Source organism: Equus asinus, chromosome 26 (genome assembly GCF_041296235.1).
Source record: "Equus asinus isolate D_3611 breed Donkey chromosome 26, EquAss-T2T_v2, whole genome shotgun sequence".
NCBI classification, from domain to species: domain Eukaryota; kingdom Metazoa; phylum Chordata; class Mammalia; order Perissodactyla; family Equidae; genus Equus; species Equus asinus.
Window position 1 is genome coordinate 29,380,165 of NC_091815.1, and position 19,146 is coordinate 29,399,310.

Below are 19,146 nucleotides of genomic sequence, written 5' to 3' on the forward strand. Positions count from 1 at the left end.
CTCAGGGGACCTTCTCACTCTGCTCTCGATATCTGCTCTCCTGGGGTGTTGGCTTGATGAGGTCACCCCCTGTGAAAGCTCTTGCCCTGGTAGAGGTCTTCCCTCTACGCCACATGGGCCCTCAGGGGGTCCTTGATGTTCCTGCAAACAAATGTCCCCTCCCCCATTCCTCCCCTCGGATCTTCCCGTGGTTGCGGATCTCAGTCTGTTAGGGGAGGGAGTGAAGTTTTCTCTTACCCTGTTCCAGCTCTTCTGAGGGGGCCTCCAGCCTCTCCTCCCTCCGTCATATGGCTGAGTGTGTCTCTGTGACATTTCTGTGTTGTGTTAGGATGTCCTCTGTTGAAGTATGGGTGTCCCTTTTTGTTGCATGTTAGAGGGGAGAGAATCCCAGGGAAGTTCTCTCCACCACGATGCTGACATCACTCTCCCACATGGCCTCTCTGAGTACATCTCCTGTCATCCCTCTTGCTCTGTCTTCTCCACCTACGTTGTCCTCCCTGCTGTTTCTCAGACCTGCTGGGGATGCTTCTGCCTCGGAGCCCTGTGCTGGTTCTTCCGGCTGCCTGGAATACTCTCCCACCTACAACCTTCAGGCTCCTTCCTTGCTTCTTTCAGGTCGCTCAGTTTATCATGAGCAGGCTCTCCTCTGACCACCCTGTTGAAAGTACAGTTCTCTCTCTACTCTCTGTGCCCTGCCTTATTTTGTATCTAAGCATTGATTATCATCTCACGTCTGTTTTTACTCACTTGTTTATCACGTCTCTCTCCTTGATGAAGTGTAGTCTCCAGAACCCGCAGACCCTGGGCCACCAAAGTGGAGCATGTGAACTTAAGCACCATGCCACTGGGCCAGCCCCTGGGAAGGAAATATTTTTTAATGAAGATTCTTATGTCCACTTCTCAGGCAGCTCCCTGATAGAAGGAAAAAAATTCTATTTCCTTATCCCTTACATCAAGGAAGAAAGAAATCTCAGAAAATAGCCAGCTTGTGAGTTAATCTTTCCCACAAAAGACTTGCCCAGCTGCATCCTATTTGCCTCTTCCAAAGTCCACATCCACAATAAAAAATACTTCTTACATCATTACTCTAAAAACGCATTGTTTGTAGATTTATATGTATGACTATAGAACACATTTCGTGTAACGATGCCTTTACTGCTTATGATGATTCTCTGATAGTTTCTAGTCGGTTTCTTCTAAATACCTACCACAAACTATGGAATTTACTTCCTAGCTCACTAATAAACTGCATTCTTCACTTTGGAAATTATTCTTGTTAAAGGCCAGTGTTTCTATATCCCCCAAATTTTCCACACTGTTTTCAAAGAGACAGCCTTCTTCCCTAGCCTCTGAAGTTTGACTCCTACTTGGGGGAAAAACATATTGCAAAGACAGTATGGAAGCCTCAGAAGGATCGAGTGTGTAGATCTTCGTGCTTTTTTTCACCCCAAGTGATTCTTAGCACCTTAGATTTTGTCCTTATTATTAACCCCCTTGGTGTACTGCTCCCTCTGGTACAGCCTTTCAATTTCTCAGCAAACTGTACTTTCCAGTCCTTTTCCTATTTCAGATACCTTACTTATGAAAGCTCTTTTGCTTTTCTGACTTGGTTCAAACTTAAACTGGGATTTAGAATTATAGGGAATCCCAGAAATGAAACTGGGGGGGCCGGCCCTGTGGCCAAGTGGTTAAGGTTCTGCATGCTCTGCTTCAGCGGCCCAGCTTCATGGGTTTGGATCCCAGGCACAGACCTACTCCACTTGTTGGCTGTGCTGTGGAGGCGCCCCACATACAAAAAATAGAGGAAGATTGGCACAGATGTTAGCTCAGGGACAATCTTCCTCAAGCAAAAAGAGGAGGATTGGCAACAGATGTTAGGGCGAATCTTCCTCACCAAAAAAGCCAGGGATTCGTTTATGTGTGCATTTCTTTAGCATCTACTAGCTGCCAGGCACTGTTAAAGCTGGGAGCACTACAAAATACTTGTCCTTATTGATACTGTGTTGTAGACAGAAAGACATAATTTCTGAATAATGATCGAAATAGAATGCCAGATGGCAGTAATTTTGTCTTAATTGGGTTTTATTAATGCTAAGTGGTTGTGAGTTTAATAGACTAGTATATAAACCAGAGAACTTCATATGTGGTGGAAAAGAGGCTGGACCATCCTGTGGTTCCTTAAAGTCTCCTACTGTGCCCTAAGTGTGAAATCTTGAATCTTTGAACAGCTTTCACTTGTCCACATCTCTGAATTCTCTGTCCTTATAGGAGAGAACAATAAAAATGAGTTGAGGACTGTTCATGACAGAGGACCACATGAAGAGCTTTCCTGCTGTCACATTTGGCAACAAATTGCAGATGACTTAATTCGGCGTCAAGACTCCTCAATAAATAGTTCTCAGTTCCACAGACAGGGTGATTCACCCTGCAGGGTTGGGGCAGGACTATCTGTTCAAATTGCCGAAGATGAGAACTGTATCCCAAATCATAAAGTGGATGGTCCCAGTGGTACTGGAAACCCAGAGTTTCCAACTTGGAAGAAAACTTCCATGATCGAGTCACAGAATTATCAGCAAATTTCCATGAAAAATATACTGCATCTGTCTAAACAGGATGTTGACACCATCAGTTGCATTTCACATCGCCTTGATGATCATGGAGTATACAAAGATGAAAAATCTTATAGCCATAATGATTTTGGAAAAGACACCATGAAGAGTTCAACATTGGATCAGAACAGTATGATTCACACAGGACCAAATTCTTACCAGTGTAGTGAATGTGAAAAAACCTTCAGTGATCTCTCCATCTTTGACCTTCACAGGCAGTTACACTCAAAAGAGAAGTCTCATACATGTCATGAGTGTGGAAAAGGCTTTCGTTATAGCTCAGTTCTTCATATTCATCAGAGAATTCACGTGGGAGAGAAGCACTATAAGTGTGATGAGTGTGGGAAGGAATTCACTCAGAGCTCACGTCTGGAAACTCATCAGAAAGTCCACACTGTAGTGAAACCTTTCACATGTGAGCATTGTGGGAAAGGCTTCAGTCGTAGATCAGCACTTACCGTTCATTGCAAAGTTCACACAGGAGAGAAACCTTATAATTGTGAGGAGTGTGGGAGGGCCTTCACTCAGGCCTCTCATCTTCAGGACCATCAGAGAGTGCACACTGGAGAGAAACCATTCAGATGTGATGCATGTGGTAAGAGCTTCAGTAGGAATTCACATCTTCAGTCCCATCAGAGAGTCCATACAGGGGAGAAACCGTACAAATGTGAGGAGTGTGGGAAGGGATTTATTTGTAGCTCAAATCTATACATTCATCAGAGAGTCCACACAGGAGAAAAACCCTACAAGTGTGAGGAGTGCGGTAAAGGCTTTAGTCGGCCTTCAAGTCTTCAAGCCCATCAGGGAGTCCACACTGGTGAGAAATCGTACATATGTAATGTGTGTGGTAAAGGCTTTACTCTGAGTTCAAATCTTCAGGCCCATCAGAGAGTCCACACAGGAGAGAAACCATACAAATGTGAGGAATGTGGGAAAAGCTTCAGGAGGAACTCTCATTATCAAGTTCATCTGGTGGTCCACACAGGAGAGAAACCCTATAAATGTGAGGTGTGTGGGAAGGGCTTCAGTCAGAGTTCATATCTTCAAATCCATCAGAAAGCCCACAGTGTAGAGAAACCTTATAAATGTGAGGAGTGTGGGCAGGGCTTCAATCAGAGTTCAAGACTTCAGATTCACCAGCTGATCCACACTGGAGAGAAGCCCTACAAATGTGAAGAGTGTGGGAAGGGGTTCAGCCGGAGAGCAGATCTTAAAATTCATTGCCGAATCCACACAGGAGAGAAACCATATAATTGTGAGGAGTGTGGAAAGGTGTTCAGGCAGGCCTCAAATCTTCTGGCCCATCAGAGAGTCCACAGTGGAGAGAAACCATTCAAGTGTGAAGAGTGCGGGAAGAGTTTTGGTCGGAGTTCCCACCTTCAAGCTCATCAGAAAGTCCACACTGGAGAAAAGCCATACAAATGTGAGGAGTGTGGGAAGGGCTTCAAGTGGATCTTGAACCTTGACATGCATCAGAGGGTGCACACAGGGGAGAAGCCATATAAGTGTGGGGAGTGTGGGAAGCACTTCAGCCAGGCCTCAAGTCTTCAGCTTCATCAGAGTGTCCACACTGGGGAGAAACCATACAAGTGTGACGTGTGTGGGAAAGTCTTCAGTCGGTCTTCACAACTGCAGTCTCATCAGAGAGTTCACACAGGAGAGAAACCGTACAAGTGTGAAATGTGTGGTAAGAGCTTCAGCTGGAGATCAAATCTTACGATTCATCACAGAATCCACGCTGGTGATAAATCCTATAAAAGTGATAGGTGTGGTAAGAACATCAGAGAGTCCACACAGGAAAAAAGTTCTATAAAATGAATTTTTAAAAAACTTGTGTCATGTGAATTCTTCCAATCATCACGTTCAAAAGAAAAGCTCATTTGTGTCATTAAAGTGATTGTTTCAGTTATCACTCAACATATCCCAGTAGTCAGGAGGTCACAAAGCTGAGAACTCTTGTAAGTGGTGTAATAAGGGCTTCAGTTTGAACTTCAAAGTTTATTAAATATTGCTCAGGTTAGAGGCCTTAGAAAGTATCAGGCCTTGTACAAAAGTATGATGGATGTGCCAAAATTAATGCCTGTTAGAACGTGAGCTCCGTATAAGTGCAGAGAGTTCTGTTCTGAATCTGCATAGTCTTAACATTGCCACGTCCTTTGTAGGTGTTCGACATTTGTTAAATTAACAAATGGGGGCAAATGTATATTTGAAAATTGTGTTGAGATCACCTCCAAAGCTTCATATTTGTATTCAGAACAGATAACCTAAATGTGGCCTTAATAAAATTAATTAAGGGAGACAAGAGTTGAAATGTTAGAAAACCAGTCAGTACTGCAATCTGTCATTAATTTGGCTTTGCCCTGTTGTAATTAGTTTGTATCCTCCCTGCAGCCTTTCATCAAGTTGAGTCTTAGCATCTTATCACTAAAGTTTTTTTTTGATTGATTTTATACAGTATGAATTCATTTATCTTTTGTGACAGTATAGACTGAAAAATGGATTGTTAATCTTGCAGTGATAAGATCCATTATTGATTTTTTTCCTCAATGTCACTGGAGGGGTTTAAGTGTCAGTAAGAGTTACTAATGACAAACATTTCTTAGTAAATGTTGAATTGATCGTTGGTTTCTTACTCTTCACATTTATGTTGGGGAGGAAGACAGTTCCCCTGCCCTCTGGGTCCTTCTGGCTGGTCTCAGAATTAAATTGACATGAGACAGAATAACAGGAGAAAGTCAAAGTTTAGTAACGTGTACATGGGGGAGAGACCCAGGAAACCGCAGTAAATCACCAAAATGGGAGCCACCAACTTAAATACCATCTCCAGCTAAAGACAACGGAGGACGTTGGGGGGGGGGGGCGTGGTTTGGGTCTTCAAAGAGGAGGAAGGCAATTTACGTGAAGATGGAAAAGCAAATGTTTGATAAGTGTTTGCTGGGCCATCTAGACAATGAGACCGAAAGAAGTCTTTTGATAAAATGGCCTTTGCTAAATGCCTTCCTTGTGTATGGTGATAGCTCCTTCCTGGGACAGACCATCTACCTTCAATTCTTTTAGGCAGTTAGGGGGAAGGTCAAAGCTTTCTTTCAGAGTCTTTTGTTCTTGAAGATAAGCCAAGAGATGCATTTTGGGGTGGCCAATCTGATCCCCAATATTTCCATCCAAGCTTTGATGTGGTTACCTTCTAAGGGTTTTAGCGTTACTTTCATCAAAACGTCTTGGGTAGAGAAGCTCTGTAAAGTAGGTTACTTTTGTCAAGTTCTCTACCCCATTACTCCCTCTCCCCTGCCTGAGAAAAAAGGGAAAAAGCTATTTGTTGGAATTTGATACAATTTCACAAAACAGATTGATTACTGGGGCATGACTGACTTTCACACTTTTTCTTAGTGTTGGGTTGAAAAACTGCTTTTGAAAGAGAAGTTGGTCAGTATATATCAAAATATAGAATGTGAAGCCCTTTGATCTGGAAATCATAGAATAGGAATTTAGGACATTCAAATAGAAAAGGTGAGTAGCATAGCAACAATGTTACTAAATTTTGTAAAGGGGTAAATATTCATCAATAGGAATTTAAATATGTCTTGATGTGCAACAACAGATCCATTAAAATGATGCCTAAGCCTTATGGCAGAAGAATGTAACAGCTTAATGTAGTTCTGGGATGTCACATACGTTAAACTTGTGTGGGTCCGAGTGTGTTAGTAATGCATTGGATGATATGTGAAAGGATATTCTATTCACCTTTATGTAAACAGTGTCAAGATTTTCAGGGATTTTTCCGCATTTAAATTCTGTATTTTTAATTTTTTATTAAGCATCAATTTTACAGTATTGTTACTTTGTAGTATCACAGGTAGTAAGACTGTAAAATATAATTCAAAAAATTAGGAAGGACATACTAATCCCTTACAGTAAGAAATCCTATTATGTGGTGTATAAGGCCAACATTAAGGAAGAGAATTCTGGGAATCAATTTTAAAAACAAAAAAGTTCTATGGCTCAAAGATACAGATACGTTAGTGAGTGTAGCTATATATTTGTAATTAATGCATTTGAATTTTAGTCATAAATCCATGTGGCCTAGAAGATTCTAGTGTAATTCCAACAGTAGAAATTTACACATCGTAGTTCTTGTCAGTCTTCCCTACCAGATGAATGGATAGTCCAGGTACTGGCTTGCCCTTTCAAGGGCCTGGTCTGAGGAAGCAGCTGGGTCTTCCAGGCACTGTGGTACAGAGAATGTTGAGCTGTGGGAAAAAATGAATGATGAAAAAATTGTTTACAAAGTAATAGTGAACGGGCAAATCCTGAAGATAGAGTGGAAACACATACGCTTTGGAGGTAAAATTTAACAAAGCTTCCCTGGGGAAAGGATGTGCAGAGAGAAGGTACCTAGTGTGACGGGAACAAGCTGTTAAGGAGCAGGTTTGAATACTGTTTCCCACTTAGTCATTTTGCTGATATTTCATGCTTTTTTGGTTAAGGGGCTTTAGTCAGTAAAGGATGTAAATAATGTGAGAGGCAGGTTTCCAAAATTGATTTCTTAGGCCATACTTGTACATGCTAAGTATGTAGAGTCCATGCTACTTCAAATTGCCTTAGAAATCCTGTGCCTTCCATGTTTTGATTTTAGTAGATATCAGTGTGGCCCACCAGCTCGTAGGTTAGTGGGTTAAGTCAAGGGTTGGCAATCTACTTCCCATGGGCCAAATCTGGCCCACTGCCTTTAAAGTTTCGTTGGAATATAGCGATGCCCATTCATTTAAGTATCATCTATGGCTGTTTCTCATTGCAATGAGAGAATTTAGTAGTTGTGACAACACTTCGGCCCACAAAATCTAAAATATTTACTTTCTGGCCCTTTACAGAAAAAGTCTGTTGACCCCTCTGTTAAAGGAAAAAGATTGGCCTCACATAACTGAAAAGACTGCAGGTAGAGCAGAAATTAGACCTGGTTCAGTCAGGATTCCAGAATGCTTTCCTTTTGATTCTCATATCTGCCCTTCTGGTTGACCTTGTTCTTTCGGTTGGTCCAAAGGTTGGTCCTAGGTTGGTGGTAGCACCTAGGGACTACCTGTTTCTCTCTTCAAAGTCAAGGAAAGAGAGCTGATCTTTCATTTGTAATGTTGGGTAGTTGACTGCTCACTCCCTGATGCCTCCTCTGAGTCAGCTCCTCTGACCCTGACTCCCATTTACACTAAAGATTAAACCCCAGCCATGTGTCCAGTTCCGCTGGCCTTTGTAAGCCATTCAGTTTCAACTCCCACTTGACACCATAGGCTCAAACTCTTATTTTTGGCCCCTGGAGGATTTTTCTGTCTTAGCTTTGAGCTTGGCTACACATTAACACTTTGTGGGGGGACTCGTCATATATAATCAGCATTTCTTTGCTTAAAAAAAAAAGAAAGACCCAAAGTCAAATTCAGTCAATGGCTGAATGACAATACATTGATTCACAACCTTGTAGATTCTCTTACGTCATAGGACATCAATGGGGAGGAATAGAATCCTGAAAAGCTGAGGTGGGAATATGTGGGCAGATTCCAACAAAGCTGAGGCCTTTGACCTCTAAGTTTAGCTGAGCCTCTTTCACCATGAGGAGGCCTTCCTCCCCTCTCTGAGTTCATTCCCCCTTCCCTGAAGAACCTGTAATGATCTCCCCTGAGATAGTTCCCCTGCAGAGGACTGTATATCCTCAAGACCCGCCTCCACCACCTCTCATTTTCCTAGACCTATGAATCAGACTCTAAGTCCTCACAGGCCAGGGGAGAGGAGTGGAGGGGAGAGCCATCATATGTAAAGTATAATCATGAGGAGATACTATACCTGCCAAAATACGGGTTTTCATTATTTATTTTTACTTGAGGAAGATTGTTGCTCAGCTAACATCTGTGCCAGTCTTCCTCTATTTTGTATGCAGGACACCACCACAGCATGGCCTGGTGAGCAGTGTGTAGGTTCGCACCTGGGCTCTGTACCCGTGAACCCCAGGCCACTGAAGTGGAGTGGAGCACCACTACACCACTGGGCCAGCCCCAGATTTTTATAATTTATATCAATAGAAACGTGGGGGGGGGGGGGAGGCAGTCCAGTGGTGCAGTGGTTAAGTTAGCAGGTTCTGCTACGGTGACCTGGGGTTCGCCAGTTCAGATCCTGGGTACGGACCTACACACCACTTGTCAAGCCATGCCGTGGCAGGCATCCCACATATAAAGTAGAGGAAGATGGGCCAGTCTTCCTCAGTGAAAAGAGGAGGATTGGCAGCAGATGTTAGCTCAGGGCTAATCTTACTCAAAGAAAAGAAATGTGAGAAATATATATGGTAGTGGATCTTATGGGTATTGAATCAGGTGGAAGTAATATCATGTTGGATTAAGCTGGATTTGTCGATAAGTGTGTGTTAGCTTGAGCACCTGGGAATGCCTTCAACAGCTTGCTCAGTCGAATGATTGGAACCTGGATCCAAAGTTAACTTATGCTAAAGTCAAAATGCCAGAACTTTCCAAGTATGTTGTAAAACAGAGTTTCCTAACCTTGGCACAAGTGACATTTTGGACTGAATAGTTCTTTGTTCTTGGGGGCTGTCCTGTGCATTGTAACATGTTTAGAAGCATCCCTGGCCTCTACCCACTAAAGGCCAGCAGCACATCCTCTTCCCCCCTAGTTGTAATAATCAAAAATGTCTCAAGGCACTGCCAAATGTCCCCTGGGGGGCAGAATTGTCCCCAACTGAGAACCACTGCTGTAGAAGAAGTATAAAAAGACATAGGAATGCCAGGCTGCTGGAGTGGATTTATCACATAGGACCTGCTCTCCCAGCTCCCTTTGTGCCCTGGGAGGGTTCAGAGGACTCTCCCTTTGCCAAAGATTTAAGAGACGCTTTGACAAGGGGAGCATTGGCAATCTTGGAGAGCTCTGTAATGACTCTTCCCTGCAGGTCAGGAATGAGAAAGAAATTATGGCATCAAAATGGGCTCCCTGGGGGCTGGCCCTGTGGCCGAGTGGTTAAGTTCGTGCTCCACTTCGACAGCCCAGGGTTTTGCCAGCTCGGATCCTGGGCACAGACATGGCACCGCTCATCAAGCCACGCTGGGGCGGCATCCACGTGCCACAACTATAAGGACCCACAACTAAAAATACACAACTGTGTACCGGGGGGCTTTGGGGAGAAAAATGAAAAACAAAATCTTTAAAATTTATTATTAAAAAAAATGGGCTCCCTGAATTCAGGATGATGGGATCCTGGGGCATCAGAGGTCAAGTGGAGGCACTTCACTGGAAGAGATAAAATGAGCATATTTGTCACAATGAACAGCAAAGCCAATGGGATAATCAGAATGATACACAGAGATTTTTGCATTTGCTCATTGATTGTGGTGTCCCTGGGGCTGAAATAGATGGGAAGCCTACCAGTAGCCTACTTGATTTGAATAAGTGGAAACACTTTAGGTCTGGTGAACATAAGTCTGAGTTGAATCAACATGAGAGTTATGGCCCCTCAGCCAATTCCATAACATAAGTCAGTTCCCATTTCCAGAGCACCTTGAATGAAGGGCAGGGAGGGTCCCCTCGAAAAAAGACCCTGATATACTGCCAAAGCTGTATGCCACATATCATCCTAGACTTCTCAAAGTGACTTGCAACCATATTTCATGGAGGTTGGTCACTAGGTAAGTGGCAACAACCAGAATATGGAGGGATTACTGGACACGAGAGCTGACATTAACTCCTGGAACCTCAAATGGTCCACCAGTTAGTAGAGGGGCTTATAAAGGACGAATAATTCATGGATGTTTTTGCTCAGGTCCATATGTGGTGGAACCCATCCTATGGTTATTTCCCAAGTCCCAGAATGCAGAGTTGCAATAGAAATATCCATCAACTGGCGGAATTCTCACATTGGTCCCCTGAACCTGGAACAAGGGCTATTTTGATAAGAAAGGACAAGTAAATGCCATAACTGCATTGTATGTACCAAAATAGAAAACGAAAAACAAAATCATGTCCCTGGAGGGATCGCAGAGATGAGTGCTACCAGCAGTCTCTTGACAGTTGCAGGAAAATTGAAATATCTCCATTCAATTCACTCTTTTGACCTGAGCAGAAGACAGGTGAATCTTGGAGAATGACATAGGATTATTGTAAATTTAATTAGGAGTTGACATCAGTTGCAGCTCCAGATGTGGTTTTATTGCTGGAGCAAATCAACACATCTTCTGGCACCTGACATGCAGCCTTTGAGCTGACACGTGCTTTTGTTCTCTATACCTATTAGTAAATGCCTACCCAAGAAGTTTAGTTTCATCTGGTGGGGCCATCAATACACTTTTATGGCCCCAACTCAGGGGTACATCAACATTTCAATCTTCCTTCAGAGTTCAGTCCAGGGATTGGCAAACTACGCTCCTTGGTCAAATCTGGCTGCCACTTGTTTTTGCAAATACAGTTTTATTGAAACATAGCCATGACCACTCTTTACATATTGCTTATGAATGCTTTCATGCTGACATGGCAGAGTTGAGTGTTTGTGACAAAGATCGTGTGGTCTGCAAAGCCTAAAAAGTTTACTACCTGGATCATTACAGAAATAATTTTAGGACCCCTGATATATCTCTGATGATGTATGAAGTGTCTATGACAGACAGGGATGATGCATGGAGCTCACAACCGATATTTAGGATTTTGGAGCAAAGTTATATCCTTCTCTGAAAATGGCATTACTTCTTCTGAAAAAGTAGCTTCTGGCTTTATTGGTCCCAAGTTAAAACTAAATACTTGTCCAGGAGCCAGAAAGTTACAACACAATGAAGTCACAAATTTGCGCATCCTAGCAGCACTTCATTGTCAAGTGGACATGATACATATGAGACTGGGCTCAAACAGAAGTCACAAGTAAGTTGCACAAGCAAGTGGCTCATATCCCCATAGCTCTTCTTTCCCATATGGATGTCCAATTGATGGAGAAGCATATATTAAAAAGAGCTCTCTCTTCCTCTACTGCAGTGTCTCCTTTTTCACAAATCAAATGACAGTGTCTGCTTTGATCTAGACTCTATTCTCTTCCCTTATTTATCTGTATGTCTTTAAGCAAACACCACACTGTCTGAGATATCCTAGCTTTATAATATGATTTAATATCTGATAAAGTCAGTCCTCCATTTTGTTATTCTTTCACATTATCTTGACTATTCTTTTTTTTTTAAGATTTTATTTTTTCCTTTTTCTCCCCAAAGCTCCCTGGTACATAGTTGTATATTCTTCATTGTGGATCCTTCTAGTTGTGGCATGTGGGACGCTGCCTCAGCGTGGTTTGATGAGCAGTGCCATGTCCGTGCCCAGGATTTGAACCAACGAAACACTGGGCCGCCTGCAGCAGAGCGCGTGAACTTAACCACTCGGCCATGGGGCCAGCCCCTATCTTGACTATTCTTAATCCTTTGCTTCTTCACAAAATTTTTATAACCATTGCATCAATTTCCAGAAGACAAGCTAGTATTTTTATTGGATTTTCATTGAAATTATAGATCACTACAATAGTGGACATACAAAATATTGAATTTTATATCCATGAATACCACTATTTATTTTAAATATTTCTTTTGTACATGCAGAAAAATAAAATGGATCCTCACCTAATAACATATACATAGGTAGACTCCAAAAGGATTAAAGGGCCTAACTATGAAAGAAAAATTAGGAGGTTAATTTTTAAAATGCAAGAGAATATTCTTGAAACTTAGGAGTTTCAAAAGCACAGAAATTAAGGCAAATTTGTATTAAATTAACTTCCTCCTAATTAAGGATGTTTATTCAACGGACATAATAAATGAACTTAAAAACCCAGTTCAGGTGCCAAGACAATTTAGTGGGAAAAGAATAGTCTCTTCAGTGGGTACTGAGACGACTGGATACACATATGCAAAAGCTGAACTTGGACCCTCCCCACTTCACACGATATACAAAAACCAACTCAAAATGGATCAGAGACTTAAACGTAAGAGCTAAAAACTGTAAAACTCTTAGTTGAAAGCATACGCATAAATCTTCATGACTTGGATTAAACAATGGTTTCTTAGATATGACATCAAAAGTACAAGGAATAACAAGACAAAATAGATAGATTGGACTTCATCAAAATTAGAAACTTTTGTATATCAAAGGACACAATCCAGAAAGTGAAAAGACGTCCATAGAATGGGAGAATATATTTGAAAATCATATATCTGGCAAGGGACTTGTAACTAAAATATGTAAACAACTTCTACAATTCAGTAATAAGAAGACAAAAACCTCAATTAAACAATGGGCCAAAATGGACATGCTCTAAAGAAGATATACAGATGGCCAATAAGCATGTGAAAAGGGGCCGGCCCTGTGGCCGAGTGGTTAAGTTTGCCCGCTCCGCTGCAGGCGGCCCAGTGTTTCGTCGGTTCGAATCCTGGGTGTGGACATAGCACCGCTCACCGAGTCACGCTGAGGCAGCGTCCCACATGCCACAACCAGAAAGACCCACAACGAAGAATACACAACTATGTACCAGGGGGCTTTAGGGAGAAAAAGGAAAAAAATAAAATCTTTAAAAAAAAGAAAGCACGTGGAAAGATGGTTAACATCATTCGTCGTTAGGAAAACTCAAATCAAAACCATAATGAGCTATCACTTCACATCCACCAGATTGGTTATAATCAAAAAGCCAAATAATAAAAGGATTGGGGGCAGAGAAATCGGAACCTGCAGACGCTGTGGGTGGGAACGCACAATGGTGCAAAGGCTTTGGAAAAAAGCCTGGCACTTTCTCAAAAGGGTAAACTAGCTTTTCTTTGTAAATGTAAGTAGACAAGTATGCTGTGAACCAACAAATGCACCCCAAGATATGTGCCCTAAGTAAATTCTCAGAATTTGTATAGGATTATGGAGGTTCATACAGATGTTCCTTGCGTTGTTATCGCCAATGGAAGACTGGGTGTCTCTCATGGAAGAGTAGCAGATATGATGCTGTGGATGTTCACAATGAGTTTTATAAAATAGATTAGCTGTACGCTAAAAACACGGATGAATCTTAAAAACATACTGCTGAATGAGGACAGTAACGAAGTTTTACAATATGATACCTCTTATATAAATTGAAAATATGCGCACACAAAGCCACGCCACACATATTTTCACAAGAACACACACAAAGAGAAATTTGTTGTTGTCAGTGCTGTGGAGTTGATTCTGACTCCTGGCGACCCAGAGCACAGCAGAGCAGAACCCTGCTGGGTCTTTTTAGCACCATCCTGTGCTGTATTAGACAATGCTCTGCTGCTGTTCATAGGGTTTTCATGGCCAGTTTTTCTGGAAGTGAGTGGCCAGGTCCTTTTTCCTAGTCTGTCTTAGTCTGGAAGCTCTGCTGAAACCTGTCCACCATGGGTGACCCTGATGGTATTTGAAATACCAATGGCGTAGCTTTCGGCATCACAACAACACGGAGCTGCCACAGTATGACAACTGACAGATGGGTGGTGTGGTTCCCTGACCGTGAAATGAACCCAGGCTGTGGCGATCTGGAATCTTAACCACTAGACCAGCCCTGGTGGCTACAAAAGGAAATACATCAAACAAAATAATATCCTATGGGGTAGAGGAGTCAATGAGAGTGTTCCACAGGGAAAAGAAAGGAATAAATATAAAATTATTTCATCATATTTTATCACATTTTATCCAGGATTTCAATTTAATTGTACTGAAAACGAGTTCTGCAATTTGCTTTAAAATAGTCCAGCAAAAATTTTTTCAAAAAATGTGAATGGGCTAAAAGTAACAAGAGATCTTTGTCAATGCACAAAAGAAAGAAAAATAAGTAAAAGGTATAAGGATTGAAAAAGAAGAAACAAAACTGTCATTTACTGATGACATGATTACTTTTTTAGGAAATCTAAAATAATTTACAGATAAGTTATTGGAATTGACAAATAAACTTGACCAGGTTTCTGGATACAAAGTCCAGTACAATTTGATTAGAAGTGGTGATATTCAGCATTCTCTTCTGATTCCCACTCTCAGAGGTAAAATTTTCAACTTTTTTTTTTTTAAAGATTTTATTCTTTTTTTTATTTTTTCCTTTTTCTCCCCAAAGCCCCCCGGTACATAGTTGTATATTCTTCGTTGTGGGTCCTTCTAGTTGTGGCATGTGGGACGCTGCCTCAGCGTGGCTTGATGAGCAGTGCCATGTCCGTGCCCAGGATTCGAACCAACGAAACACTGGGCCGCCTGCAGCGGAGCGCGCGAACTTAACCACTCGGCCACGGGGCCAGCCCCTCAACTTTTTAATAGTAAGAACTACGTGTAATTGTTGTGTAAGTTGATTTTAGTTTTAAGTGGGATTTTTCTAGGAACTTATAACCATTTCACATATATTTTCACATTTATCATTATAACATTCTTCATAATGTTCTTTTAATATCTTTAGCGATGTTTCCTTTTTTATTTCTGAAATTGGTAATAATGTTATTTCTATCTTTTTTTCACTCTTACCAGATGTTGCAATTTTATTGTTTTATTCATAGAATGGTCTTTCGGCTCTTTTAAAAAATCCACTCTAGGGGGCTGGCCCCTTGGCCTAGTGGTTAAGTTCACGCGCTCCGCTGCAGGCAGCCCAGTGTTTCGTTGGTTCGAATCCTGGGCGCGGACATGGCACTGCTCATCAAACCACGCTGAGGCAGCGTCCCACATACCACAACTAGAAGGACCCACAACGAAGATTATACAACTATGTACTGGGGGGCTTTGGGGAGAAAAAGGAAAAAAAAAAATCTTTAAAAAAAAATCCACTCTATTTTGTTTGTTTTCTATTTAATGAGTTTCTTATCCTCTTCATTTCCTTCCATCTACTTACTGTAGTTTTTGTTATTTGTTCATTAATTCCAGAGATGGACAGTTTCATTTTTATTTTCAGCTTCTTTTCTGTCTTAGTATATGCTATTAAGACTCAACATTTCTTCCTACGTATGTATTAAAATTTCCCTTTCTGATTGTCAATTTTTCTCCTTGTGATTCTGCCCATTTTGCCTTTTAAAATCTGCTTTATATTATGCGAAGCTGTTATTCTTAATAACTTGAAGCTTACTATGAAGTGTTTCTTTGTATACCTCATAGTGCTTTCTCCTTCAAGGACTACTTTGTCCAATATTAATATATTTTTAAATTATGGAAATAACTCGGAGCCTAGGGTGATGGTCTCATTCTCTAGAGAGGATTTTCATGTTTCCGCTCCAGTTTCAAGCACTGAAGTGATCTGGAGTTTGGCCTCAGTCCCCACCAAAGACATCCGCTTCCCTTTTATTCTTACTCCTACAGGGCAGCTCTTTGAGGATTTACCAAGGACTCCCCTCCTCCCCACCACGACCTCCCCCAGCGCCCTTTGAACGTGGCTAACGTGCTGCTCGGTTTTCAATATCAGAATCAGTAGGAACGGCCAGGAAAGACACCAGCAGCCCAAAACGAGCAACTCCACCTACATTCGCGCTGGCATTCTAGGAATTAATACCCAGACGCTCAGCGTCCTCGGAAGTATTTCCGCTTCGGGGGCCGGGGCTGTGGCCGTCGTTTCTCTCGGGCATTGTGGGAAGTGTAGTCCGGGGTCCGTGTAGTCCGGAGCACTTCCGCTTCTGGAGTGCAGGGCTAGGGAATTCTGGGAAGTGGTCCACGGGCTCCCTCTAGTGGGAAGGTGGCGCTTTCGCTGTAGGAGGGCGAGGCTGCTGTCCACCCTCCCCTCAAGGGGCGAGTCCCCGATCCCGGGATTCCGCCAAGCCCGGGACTGCGCCAACCTGGGCGGGGAGCCAGCGGGGCCCGGGGCCTCGTCCTCGGGGGAGTAAGAGAAGAGCGGCCAGCTGCGGAGGATGGCGTTGGGAGATGTTTGTGTCCCCTCCGCTAAGCCTCCTGTTTGGAACTGTTCGTGCTTCCCCGGGTTGGGGGCGGCCTGGGTCGCGTGTCGCCTGGTTTGAAGGTCTCCCGGCGCTCCCTCACCTACCAGCCAGCTCTGCCACTTCCCAGCGGTATAAGCTTGTGCGAGTTACTTACTCTTGGCCTCATTATCCTCATCTCTAAAGTAGTGTCATTAGTAGCAGTCTCTTACCATTTTATACGAATTAATTCATTAAATGACCGCAGCAGCCTACGAGGCAGGTGCCGCTGTTAGCCTTTCTTTTTAACATATAAGGAATCGGAGGTAGTTTGGGGAAATAAAACATCCCAACACAGAAAGTCCTCTCTACACAGTGTAGAAAAGAAAGCTGTTTTATGACTGAATAAGCATATCCAGAGTACAGTATTGCAGGTAATTTGTGGAAAGAGATTACAAAGAAATGTCACCCTATTCTACAGTCAAGCAGTTACAAACTTTTTATACCATCCTATTTTTACCACTAGGTACCTACATTCTCAAGATTAATGGTATCTTGTCTTCCTGTAAGAGGACTTAATGACACCATTTGCTGTAAATCCTTTGATAAAGTCGTCGTAAATTCACTCGGGAATCAAGTCTTAATTAATTGACTTGATCCGAAGGGATAATAAAATTTCTCTTATCTCCTCTGTTAGTAGACTACAGCTCAGAGAAAGGCATCTTGGTTAAACTCCCACAGTGATAAGGACACTGGATTGCTATTTTCTCAGATGTTCACATTCGAAAAGCATAAACGCCAGATCTTTGAAAACCATCTCTGGGTTGTAAACTCGGTAAGAAGCTTACTTAGTCTCTAACAAGATTTACTTGCATGCCAAAAGTTTAGGTGAAGGAACCAAAAGCACTGGGTTTCATAATGGAAATACTCTAAGAAAAAGGACAGGGAAAATGGACCCTCTGGACAACAAAAATTCTTTCTTTGTTTTCATTTACTCTTGGTGAGTTTATGTTATTTGCCCAAGACTTACAGCTAGTAAGAGGCAGAACTTCCATTTGAACCCAAGGAGTTGGAGCCTCAAGTCTGTGTTTTTAACCTCTAAGCTGTACATTTTTAAAAAAATTATAGGAAATAGTCCATGTATATATATGATAGTATATATGGTTTGAGGAAGTCTTTTTCTGTCGGTTTTGGAAGGTGGTTTGGGGCTTTACAGTTTATATTCTCATTATACAAGGAATGCATGCCCAGTTATCAAGAGATTAGGAAATACAGAAATATAAAGACAATCGAAATTACTCATAATCTCAGGATTTAGAGATAACCACTGTTAACATTTTTAATGCAATTATGCATCCGTGCAGTACGACACGTGGTATTTCTTCCTTAAATTCTTATTACAAAAAGGTCCAAACATACACAGAGAAAAGTGTAATGAACCCCCCCCCAAAAAAATCAGTCATCTGCAACCCTTATCAATATTTTGCCCATCTTACTGCATCCATTCACCTCACACAAAATACTTTTTTGGGGGACTGAGACCACGGGAGGAGGAGCTGGAATATTTTAGACCCAAACCAAATCCGAGTCACGGAGTCAGTAGAAATTAAAATCCATTGACATAAATTGATTATATATGGAGAGTAAAGGAAAGCAAATGTGGCAACTTCAGAATTTTCATTTCTGGCAACTAGGAGGATAGTAATTATGTAAGAAAGTTAAGGGACATGGAAACATTGAGGTTTGGAAAGGAATAATTATGAATCTGGTTTCTTTAAATGGAGTTTGTCTTGGCACCATCTTCTCCATCTTCGTTTCTGTTCGGTTTCTCCCATAGGCTGCAGGCTACTTTGTTTCAGGGGGTACGTCCCATTCTTTATGTGCGCTTAGCACCCAGAGCAAGGCAAAACCGGAAGAGAGTTCTTCAGTGTTTGTGCCTGGTGTGGCTGCCCAACATCCTGAAAAAGGGCCTGCAGCTCACTTAGATTATATTCAGAATTGCTGAAAGAGATTCAGGAAACAATAAAGTCTATAATATAGACTTTAGTGATCCTTTATCTCACTTTCAGTGGGATGCCGACTCTACCAGTTTTTTCACAACGTTCAAATGCAGATCTAGAATTATTGATAATGTTTTAATGATCTAAAGCAAACGTTTAAAAACTAACCACCCACAATTTGCATGTCCTGTGTTTCTTATCTGAGGATAACATTTGCTAACTTTTTATAGGGTGGTCATGAGTCAGCCAGAGTTCCCAGTCCTTTTACATGTATTTATTAATTTGTGCTCATAGCAATCCTGTTATCTCCATTTTACAAATGAGGAAAAAAAGAACAGAGTTCACACAAATAAGTGGCAGACTAGTTCTTTGACCTTGGCAGCCTGATTCCAAGTCTGTAATCTGGGTTATTACACACTGCTTTTATTAGTCTGCAAGACAAAAACTAACCAGGGGTCTTACTGGAGCAGGAAATATTTAAGCTACGGATGAAGACTGTGACCTAGAAATGAATAGAGCAGCAGAATATGACAGAAGGAACAGCACATACAAAGACGCTTTCTGTAGGAGCACCAGTGACTCACGGGGGCTGGACGTGTAGAGTGGAAGGTGGATCTGAAGAGGGAAACAGCATGTGGAAGATTCCTGTTTGTG

At 42.0% G+C, this 19,146-nt stretch overlaps 1 protein-coding gene across 9 annotated transcripts in view; it reads left to right on the forward strand.

Moving 5' to 3' along the window:
• LOC106825107 (zinc finger protein 234-like) overlaps window positions 1-5,232 on the forward strand; it is a 44,387-nt gene extending 39,155 nt beyond the window's left edge. For 7 of the 9 annotated variants that reach the window (XM_044758939.2, XM_070498590.1, XM_044758942.2 and 4 more), the window contains one exon: window positions 2,269-5,226. In XM_044758939.2, coding sequence (XP_044614874.2) covers window positions 2,269-4,427 — 2,159 coding nt within the window. In that variant the 3' untranslated portion in view covers window positions 4,428-5,226. Of the gene's footprint in view, window positions 1-2,268 lie in introns of all 9 variants that reach the window. The other 2 variants (XM_014831718.3, XM_014831716.3) reach the window with 2 other exon arrangements.
• Window positions 5,233-19,146: the final 13,914 nt, after the last annotated feature.